The sequence below is a fragment of the Scyliorhinus torazame genome, chromosome 23 (genome assembly GCF_047496885.1).
Source record: "Scyliorhinus torazame isolate Kashiwa2021f chromosome 23, sScyTor2.1, whole genome shotgun sequence".
NCBI classification, from domain to species: Eukaryota; Metazoa; Chordata; class Chondrichthyes; order Carcharhiniformes; family Scyliorhinidae; genus Scyliorhinus; species Scyliorhinus torazame.
The window spans coordinates 82,181,213-82,191,554 of NC_092729.1; the positions used below are offsets into that span (position 1 = coordinate 82,181,213).

At 56.9% G+C, this 10,342-nt stretch overlaps 1 protein-coding gene across 1 annotated transcript; it reads left to right on the forward strand.

Annotated features, from left to right (window-relative positions):
- The first annotated feature begins 2,049 nt into the window (after positions 1–2,049).
- Positions 2,050–9,532, forward strand: LOC140399642 (ubiquitin-like protein ATG12). Its single transcript, XM_072489183.1, has 4 exons — positions 2,050–2,237; positions 5,654–5,790; positions 7,577–7,639; positions 8,986–9,532. Exons 1-4 carry the CDS (start codon positions 2,084–2,086, stop codon positions 9,043–9,045), a joined length of 414 nt encoding a protein of 137 aa, XP_072345284.1. The 5' UTR covers positions 2,050–2,083; the 3' UTR covers positions 9,046–9,532.
- Positions 9,533–10,342: the final 810 nt, after the last annotated feature.

A 10,342-nucleotide genomic window follows, 5' to 3' on the forward strand; every position in this document is an offset into this window, starting at 1 on the left:
CTCAGTACTGGCACCGGGGGGAGTGTCGGCCTGGATTATGGAGCTCAAATCCTAGAGTATAGACATATCTCTCCGACAGTGCAGCGCTCCCTCAGTACTGGCACCGGGGGGAGTGTCGGCCTGGATTATGGAGCTCAAATCCTAGAGCATAGACATCTCCCTCCGACAGTGCAGCGCTCCCTCAGTACTGGCACCGGGGGGAGTGTCGGCCTGGATTATGGAGCTCAAATCCTAGAGTATAGACATCTCCCCCACGACAGTGCGGCGCTCCCTCAGTACTGGCACCGGGGGGAGTGTGGGCCTGGATTACAGCGCTCAAATCCTAGAGTATAGACATCTCCCTCCGACAGCGCAGCGCTCCCTCAGTACTGGCACCGGGGGGGAGTGTGGGCCTGGATTATGGAGCTCACATCCTGGAGTATAGACATCTCCCTCCGACAGTGCGGCGCTCCCTCAGTACTGGCACCGGGGAGAGTGTGGGCCTGGATTATGGAGCTCAAATCCTAGAGTATAGACATCTACCTCCGACAGTGCAGCGCTCCCTCAGTACTGGCACCGGGGGGAGTGTGGGCCTGGATTATGGAGCTCAAATCCTAGAGTATAGACATCTACCTCCGACAGTGCGGCGCTCCCTCATTACTGGCACCGGGGGGGGGGGGGAGTGTCGGCCTGGATTATGGAGCTCAAATCCTAGAGTACAGACATCTCCCTCCGACAGTGCGGCGCTCCCTCATTACTGGCACCGGGGGGGGGGGTGTCAGCCTGGATTATGGAGCTCAAATCCTAGAGTATAGACATCTACCTCCGACAGTGCAGCGCTCCCTCAGTACTGGCACCGGGGGGAGTGTGGGCCTGGATTATGGAGCTCACATCCTGGAGTATAGACATCTCCCTCCGACAGTACAGCACTCCCTCAGTACTGGCACCGGGGGGAGTATCTGCCTGGATTATAGCGCTCAAATCCTAGAGTATAGACATCTCCCTCCGACAGTGCTGCGCTCCCTCAGTACTGGCACCGGGGGGAGTGTGGGCCTGGATTATAGCGCTCAAATCCTAGAGTGTAGACATCTACCTCCGACAGTGCGGCGCTCCCTCAGTACTGGCACCGGGGGGAGTGTCGGCCTGGATTATGGAGCTCAAATCCTAGAGTATAGACATCTCCCTCCGACAGTGCGGCGCTCCCTCAGTAGTGGCACCGGGGAGAGTGTGGGCCTGGATTATAGCGCTCAAATCCTAGAGTATATACATCTACCTCCGACAGTGCGGCGCTCCCTCAGTACTGGCACCGGGGGAGTGTCGGCCTGGATTATGGAGCTCAAATCCTAGAATATAGACATCTCCCTCCGACAGTGCAGCGCTCCCTCAGTACTGGCACCGGGGGGAGTGTCGGCCTCTCTCTCTCTCTCTCTCTCTGTGTCGTTCGCACAATCCCGGTGCCCCCCCCCGTTACTGTGAAAAGCCCCGTAGTCACCGCATTGCGGCGCCTGTTCGGGGAGGCTGGTACGGGAATTGAACCGTGCTGCTGGCCTGCTTTCAAAGCCAGCGATTTAGCCCTGTGTGCTAAACCAGCCGCTCAAGTACTGACAAAAGAAATTAAAGGGTTTCGGGGGGGGTGGGGGGGGGGGGGGGGAGAGAATGGGGGTAACATATCGGCCATGATCGAACGGCGGAGGAGACCCGAATTCACTACGTCTCGATAGGCAGGGCTGCTTCGGTCGAACCGAGGGGGGGGGGGGGGTGGGGGGGCCAGCAGGAACATCAATGGGCTGAATGGCCTCTTTCGAAGGCCCCTGGTCTCCCCTCTCGGCCTCCTGGGCGAACCCAGCCAGGGCGTGCCCGTCTCCCCTCGCCCAAGTGGTGGGCACGGCTCCACCAGGCCACTTTCCAAGCCGGGGAGGGGGGAATGGACTGCAGTGGGATAGCACCAGCCTTGAATGGGCTGAAGTGTCACCTGGCAGCCCAGTGGTCAGATGCCAGCCTCAAAGATGGCCGGCCTTTTTGGCCAGGATGGCGAGGTCACTTCCGGCGCCGCTCGCCAGGACGGTGGCGTCACTTCCGCGGTCCCCATCCGCCCGCCGACAAGATGGCGGACGCCGAGAACGACGGAGGCCCCTCGGCCGAAGGCGACGCAGAGGCCCGCTCGCCCGGCGGCTCCGCTGCCCCTCCTGATTCTTCGGCGGCGGCGGCGGCGGCGGCACCGGTCGCCGAGGAGGCGCAGGCCGATGCGAAGAAGAAAAGTGAGAAGGGGAGGCCGCCGCCGCTCCGGGTGCGAAAACAAGATGGCGGCCGAATGGGCGGGCTGGTCACGTGGAGGAGGGCGGGGCGGAGCGGGTGGGCTGATTGACAGCCCGGCCGGCCAATCGAGGGATGAGGGGCGGTCGAGGCGGACCAATGTGGACTAGAGGGCGGGTCCCTGAGTGAAGGGGCGGTGTTCAGGGAGCTGTCAATCAAGCGTCGTCGCGATTGACGGCTCGGTAGACCAATGGGGTGGGGAGGGGGGGCGAGGCTGACCAATGGGGACGTGTGGGCTGATCCCTGACTGGTGGGCGGTGTTCAGTGCGGTCAATCAAGCGTCATTGTGATTGACGGCTCGGTGGGCCAATGGAAGGAGGAGAGGCGGGCGATTCAGGCCAATGAGACGCTGAGGTGGGTCCCTGAGTGGTGGGCGGTGTTCAGTCAGCTGTCAATCAGGTGTCATTGTGATTGACGTCTCAAATGTCCAATGGGGGGGTAGGAAGGGCGGGCGAGGCTGACCAATGGAGAGCTGGGTGTGGTTCGGTAAGCTGTCAATCAAGTGCCATTGTGATTGACGGGTCAACTGGCCAATTGGGAGACGGGGCAACCCTCCGGCTGGCCAATGGGGAGCTGGGGGCAGGTGCTTACCTGGAGCTGTCAATCAGGCAGCCCTGAGTGACGGGCATGGCTGGCCAATCCAGGCGTTAGGCCGTTGGCCCTCCTGCCCACGGAGGAGGAGGGCAAGGGTGCTCTCTGTGGGCCTCATTGGCTGGCGGCGGCGCAAGTGTTGGTCAGGAGGCGATGGCGGGCAACGTAAAGGGAGGGGAGTAGCTCGAGGAAAAGGGAGGGGAGTAGCTCGAGGAAAAGGGAGGAGAGTAGCTCGAGGAAAAGGGAGGAGAGTAGCTCGAGGAAAAGGGAGGAGAGTAGCTCGAGGAAAAGGGAGGAGAGTAGCTCGAGGAAAAGGGAGGAGAGTAGCTCGGGGAAAAGGGAGGGGAGTAGCTCGAGGAAAAGAGAGGGGAGTAGCTCGAGGAAAAGAGAGGGGAGTAGCTCGAGGAAAAGGGAGGGGAGTAGCTCGAGGAAAAGGGAGGGAGTAGCTCGAGGAAAAGGGAGGAGAGTAGCTCGAGGAAAAGGGAGGGGAGTAGCTCGAGGAAAAGGGAGGAGAGTAGCTCGGGGAAAAGGGAGGGGAGTAGCTCGAGGAAAAGAGAGGGGAGTAGCTCGAGGAAAAGGGAGGAGAGTAGCTCGGGGAAAAGGGAGGGGAGTAGCTCGAGGAAAAGAGAGGGGAGTAGCTCGAGGAAAAGGGAGGGGAGTAGCTCGAGGAAAAGGGAGGGGAGTAGCTCGAGGAAAAGGGAGGGGTGTAGCTCGAGGAAAAGAGTGGAGAGTACCTCGAGGAAAAGGGGGGAGTAGCTCGGGGAAAAGGGAGGAGAGTAGCTCGGGGAAAAGGGAGGGAGTAGCTCGAGGAAAAGGGAGGGGAGTAGCTCGAGGAAAAGGGAGGGGAATAGCTTGAGAAAAGGGAGGTAGCTCAAGGAAAATGGAGGGGCGTAGCTCGTGGAAAAGGAAGGGACTAGCTCGAGGAAAAGGAAGGGAATCGCTCGAGGAAAAGGATAGTAGCTTGAGAAAAGGAGGAGGGTATCTCAAGGAATAGGGAGGGGAGTAGCTCGAGGAAAAGGAAGGGACTAGCTTGAGGAAAAGGAGAGTAGCTTGAGGAATAGGAGGAGGGTAGCTCGAGGACAAGAAGACTGGCTCGGCGGAAAGGGGGTGAATAGTTCAGGGCAGAGTAGGTCGGGGGTGGACTGGTCGAAGGAAAGGAGGGGAGTCTTTCAAAGGAGAACTAGAGGGAAAAGGAGGGGAATAGGTCGAGGGAGATGAGGTTAAGGGAAAGGAGAGGAGTAGCTCAAGGAGCAGCAGGTCAAGGGAAAGCAGGGGAGTAGCTCAAAGGAGAGGAGGTTTAGGAAAATGAGTGATATAGCTCTAGGGAGAATATATCGAAGGAAAGGAGGAGAGTAGATCGAGGGAAAGAGTGGGTCAGGTCGAGCAGTAAAAGGGAGACTATATCGAAGAAAGGAAGAGAGTAGCTTGAGGGTGTGGAGGTGGTGAGAGAGTAGCTCGAGCGGGGGGGGGGGGGGGAAGGAAGAGTTTGAAGTCTCGTGAGAGGTGAAGAGTTTGAGGGAGCGCGGCGCGAATGGGGGCTGATGGGCCCGAGGAGATCAAAAGTTGGCACAAACGTGTTGAGTTGCAAAAGATGAACATAGAACATAACAGCGCAGTACAGGCCCTTCGGCCCTCGATGTTGCGCCGACCTGTGAAACCACTCTAAAGCCCATCTACACTTCCCTTATCGTCCATATCTTTATCCAATTACCATTTGAATGCCCTTAGTGTTGGCGAGTGCACTACTGTTGCAGGCAGGGCATTCCACACCCTTACTACTCTCTGAGTAAAGAACCTACCTCTGACATCTGTCCTATATCTCCCCTCAATTTAAAGCTATGTCCCCTCGTGCTAGACATCACCATCCGAGGAAAAAGGCTCTCACTGTCCACCCTATCCAATCCTCTGATCATCTTGTATGCCTCTATTAAGTCACCTCTTAACCTCTCTAACGAAAACAGCCTTAAGTCTCTCAGCCTTTCCTCATAAGATCTTCCCTCCATACCAGGCAACATTCTGGTAAATCTCCCCTGCACCCTTTCCAATGCTTCCACGTCCTTCCTATAATGCGGCGACCAGAACTGCACACAATACTCCAAATGCGGCCGCACCAGACTTTTGTACAGCTGCAACTTGACCTCATGGCTCCGAAACTCAATCCCTCTACCAATAAAAGCTAACACACCGTACGCCTTCTTAACAACCCTCTCAAACCTGGGTGGCAACTTTCAGGGATCTCTGTACATGGACACCGAGATCTCTCTGCTCATCCACACTGCCAAGAATCTTACCATTAGCCCAGTACTCTGTCTTCCTGTTATTCCTTCCAAAATGAATCACCTCACACTTTCCTGCATTAAACTCCATTTGCCACCTCTCAGCCCAGCGCTGCAGCTTATCTATGTCCCTCTGTAACTTGTAACATCCTTCCGCACTGTCCACAACTCCACCGACTTTAGTGTCATCTGCAAATTTACTCACCCATCCTTCTACGCCCTCTTCCAGGTCATTTATAAATATTACAAACAGTAGTGCCCCCAAAAATAAAGGAAGGAGAGTTCAATAGTTTGAAAGGGGGGTGGAGGAGAAGATGAGGAGTGGGGTCAATTGGTCGCCTCTTGGCCCTCTTTAGAGGAGGGAAGGTAGTGAGGGAGGCGTGGGGGTGGAAGGGAACCAACGAGGGGGCTACAAGGAAATGGTTAATGCGTCCAGTCTGACACTCAAACTGTCTTAACCCTTCTCTGTCTCTCTTGCTGTGACTCCCCCACAGTCGATGTGCTCCTGAAGGCTGTGGGCGACACCCCAATCATGAAGCAGAAGAAATGGACAGTGGAGAGGGTGCGTACGATCCAGGGTCTCAGCCAATTCATCAAGAAATTCCTCAAGGTCGAAGCAACGGAACAGTTGGTGAGTGGCAGGGAGAGTGTGCCCTCTCTATTTCCGACAGTGCAGCGCTCTCTCATTCCTCCACCTCCGACAGTGCAGCGCTCCCTCAGTACTGGCACCAGGGGGAGGTCAGCCTGGGTTATGGAGCTCAAATCCTAGAGTATATACATCTCCCTCCGACAGTGCAGCGATCCCTCAGTACTGGCACCGGGGGGGGGTGTCAGCCTGGATTATGGAGCTCAAATCCTAGAGTATAGACATCTACCTCCGACAGTGCAGCGCTCCCTCAGTACTGGCACCGGGGGGAGTGTGGGCCTGGATTATGGAGCTCAAATCCTAGAGTATAGACATCTCCCTCCGACAGTGCAGCGCTCCCTCAGTACTGGAACCGGGGGGAGTGTGGGCCTGGATTATAGCGCTCAAATCCTAGAGTATAGACATCTACCTCCGACAGTGCAGCGCTCCCTTAGCACTGGCACCGGGGGGAGTGTGGGCCTGGATTATGGAGCTCAAATCCTAGAGTATAGACATCTCCCTCCGACAGTGCAGCGCTCCCTCAGTACTGGAACCGGGGGGAGTGTGGGCCTGGATTATGGAGCTCAAATCCTAGAGTATAGACATCTACCTCCGACAGTGCAGCGCTCCCTCAGTACTGGCACCGGGGGGAGTGTGGGCCTGGATTATAGCGCTCAAATCCTAGAGTATAGACATCTACCTCCGACAGTGCAGCGCTCCCTCAGTACTGGCACCGGGGGGGAGTGTGGGCCTGGATTATGGAGCACAAATCCTAGAGTATATACATCTCCCTCCGACAGTGCAGCGCTCCCTCAGTACTGGCACCGGGGGGAGTGTGGGCCTGGATTATGGAGCTCAAATCCTAGAGTATAGACATCTCCCTCCGACAGTGCAGCGCTCCCTCAGTACTGGCACCGGGGGGAGTGTCGGCCTGGATTATGGAGCTCAAATCCTAGAGTATAGACATCTCCCTCCGACAGTGCGGCGCTCCCTCAGTACTGGCACCGGGGGGAGTGTGGGCCTGGATTATAGCGCTCAAATCCTAGAGTATAGACATCTACCTCCGACAGTGCAGCGCTCCCTCAGCACTGGAATGGGGGTAGGGGGCAATGTTGGCCTGGATTACTGAGTTCAAATCCCAGGAGCGGGGAGCCTGCCAAGATACTACAGCGTCACCACTGATGAGAGTTTGTAACAGCGGCGTGACCGTTTACATAGGAAAAGCTATTATAAACGCCAGTGTGCGCTCGATCAGCTTTTCGCGGATAATTCTCGTGGACTCATTTCCCTTGATCTACCCTCTGTCCAAACCGTCTCTGATCTGGAAACACAGACGTTTTCAAGCAATTTGTATCCGTGGGTGTTAGAAATGGGGTATAATTTTAAATAAGTTTGAGTTGTGTGTTTCTGTATTCGAAACAATGAACGCCTTCAGTTTGGTTCAGCTGAGCGGACGGTGATGAGGGTTACCGAAAGGAGAGTTTGAAATCCCGGAAGTGGATCCCCGTTGTAGGCATCAGAGAGAGAGAGCGTTTTTTGTGTGGGGGGGGGGGTTGGTCCTCGAGATTGGAGTTTGGAAGCCCTCGTGTGCAAGCCCTGCTTCCAGCAAGACCAGTTGTTTTACAGGGATTGTGTGCTTACTGAGGACATTAGAGTATGAGGTAGATTTTGCAACTTGTCCTCGACAAGTGGGGCAAAGGAGGAGTGCATTAGATCTATAGATCCAGTTCCTCTCCTGGGTCGATCTTGAGCAGCTGGGATCGTAACACTCTACCCTTTCCTCTCTTTGCAGTTCATCTACGTCAACCAGACCTTCGCACCTCCCCCAGACCAGGACGTGGGTACCTTGTACGAGGTATGAACGGGGATTTCGATCGAGCCTTTGCATCATCGTGCTGTCAGAATGGAGAAACTGGTGGGGTGGGTCTAACCCTAACGTGGGAATTGTTGTGACATGGGATGTATCTTGTGCCCCATAATCCAGGCCGACACCCCCCACCCCCCGCTGCCAGTACTGAGGGAGCGCCGCACTGTCGGAGGTAGATGTCTATGCTCTAGGATTTGAGCTCCATAATCCAGGCCCACACTCCCCTCGGTGCCAGTACTGAGGGAACGCCGCACTGTCGGAGGTAGATGTCTATACTCTAGGATTTGAGCTCCATAATCCAGGCCCACACTCCCCCGGTGCCAGTACTGTGGGAGCGCTGCACTGTCGGAGGTAGATGTCTACACTCTAGGATGTGATCTCCATAATCCAGGCGCACACTCCCCCCGGTGCCAGTACTGAGGGAGCGCTGCACTGTCGGGGGGGAGATGTCTATACTCTAGGATTTGAGCTCCATAATCCAGGCTCACACTCCTCCCGGTGCGAGTACTGAGGGAGCGCTGCACTGTCGGAGGGAGATGTCTCTACTCTAGGATTTGAGCTCCATAATCCAGGCCCACACTCCCCCCAGTGCCAGTACTGAGGGAGCGCTGCACTGTCGGAGGTAGATGTATATACTCTAGGATTTGAGCTCCACAATCCAGGCCGACACTTCCCCCGGTGCCAGTACTGAGGGAGCGCCGCACTGTCGGAGGGAGATGTCTATACTCTAGGATTTGAGCTCCATAATCCAGGCCGAAACTCCCCCCGGTGCCAGTACTGAGGGAGCGCTGCACTGTCGGAGGGAGATGTCTATACTCTAGGATTTGAGCTCCATAATCCAGGCCGACACTCCCCCCGGTGCCAGTACTGAGGGAGCGCTGCACTGTCGGAGGGAGATGTCTATACTCTAGGATTTGAGCTCCATAATCCAGGCCCACACTCCCCCCCCGGTGCCAGTACTGAGGGAGCGCCGCACTGTCGGAGGGAGATGTCTATACTCTAGGATTTGAGCGCTATAACCCAGGCCGACACTCCCCCCGGTGCCAGTACTGAGGGAGCTCTGCACTGTCGGAGGGAGATGTCTATACTCTAGGATTTGAGCTCCATAATCCAGGCCGACACTCCCCCCGGTGCCAGTACTGAGGGAGTGCTGCACTGTTGGAGGGAGATGTCTATACTCTAGGATTTGAGCGCTATAATCGGGAGGTGGTTGTACATAATCGCGCTCTGGGTGTGTGGGCATTTGTGTGGGGCGGGTGTTGATGTGGGCGGTTTGATGCCAGGCTGCTGTGTGTGACGCTGTGTGTAAGAGCCTCCTCTCCTTCAATTTACAGTGCTTCGGGAGTGACGGCAAGCTGGTTCTCCATTACTGCAAGTCGCACGCCTGGGGCTGAAGGACAGCAGGATTTTCTTTGACTGCGGGAGTTGCCGTCGCACGGTGTGTGTGTGTGTGTGTGGAGGTGCCGCGCCCCCCTCCCCCCTCCCCTCCCCACCCTCTCCCCTCCCCACCCTCTCTGCGATGCCTGCCCCACTGCCTGGGAAGGCCTTGTGGATGGCGGTGGAGCGGAGGGCCTCCTGCTCGAATGGGACAGACTGCCGAGTGACCCGTTTTCCGCCCCTTGTGAGCGGTGCGGGCAGTGTGGTTCCCTGACTCTTGCGTCTCCCTGTGCCCCTCCCTGACTCTTGCGTCTCCCTGTGTGCGTCTCCCTGTGCGTCGACCCCCCCCCCCCCCACCCCCCCTCTCTCGCTCTCTGCCCCCCCCCCACCCCGCACTCCACAGTGAGTCTCAGCGAACTGGACGATCGAAACCCTCCTCTGCCTGCGTCAACTCTTCAACGTTGGGGTAACTGTGTCAAATTTGCAATAAAGTGACTGCCTGTATGCACATCGAGCCGTTTCTGGGCCCTGAGAAATCATCCCTCTCCCGGGTTAAAATCACCTTCATTATCACCTCCTATCAGCGTCACAAGTAGACTCTGCAAGGACGTTACTGTGAGAATCCCCTCGTCGCACACATCCGGCGCCTGTTCGGGTACACGGAGGGAGAATTCAGAATGTCCGATTCACCCTAACCCGCACATCTTTGGACTGTGGGAGGAAACCGGAGCACCCGGAGGAAACCCACGCAGACACGGGGAGAACGTGCAGACTCCGCACAGACAGTGACACAAGCCCGGGACCCTGGCGCTGTGAAGCAAACAGTGCTAACCACGGTGCTAGCCGTCACACCGCTTCAAGGGGCAACCCGTCCGCTGCGCCAGATGTAAGGATTCAAATAGACCCTCTCGCCACCCCCTTATCCCCCGCTCGGAGATGAACAAGCCTCCCCTTCCAGCGATTCGCTGGCGATGTTCACAGGAGCGGCCTCGTGGCAGCTCCCGTTGGCCCGGTCCGAGGCTCCAGCGAGGGAGAAGAGCGAGGGTTCCCAGAGGAAGGGGACGTCCTCAGGCGCGAGGCGGGCTCCCGGGCCCGACGCTCTCCCGGGCCCGTCTGGCGTGTTACTGAGGACACCGTGCAGCAGCTAAACGCAAACCGGGCCATGCTGCAATTGAGCGGGTCAATTTCTGTTACAATTCCCATCCTCCTGTTCAAATCCCTCCCTCGCTCCCTATCTCTGTAACCTCCTCCAGCCCCGACAATTCTCATCCTCCTGTTCAAATACCTCCCTCCCTCCCTCCCTATCTCTGTAAC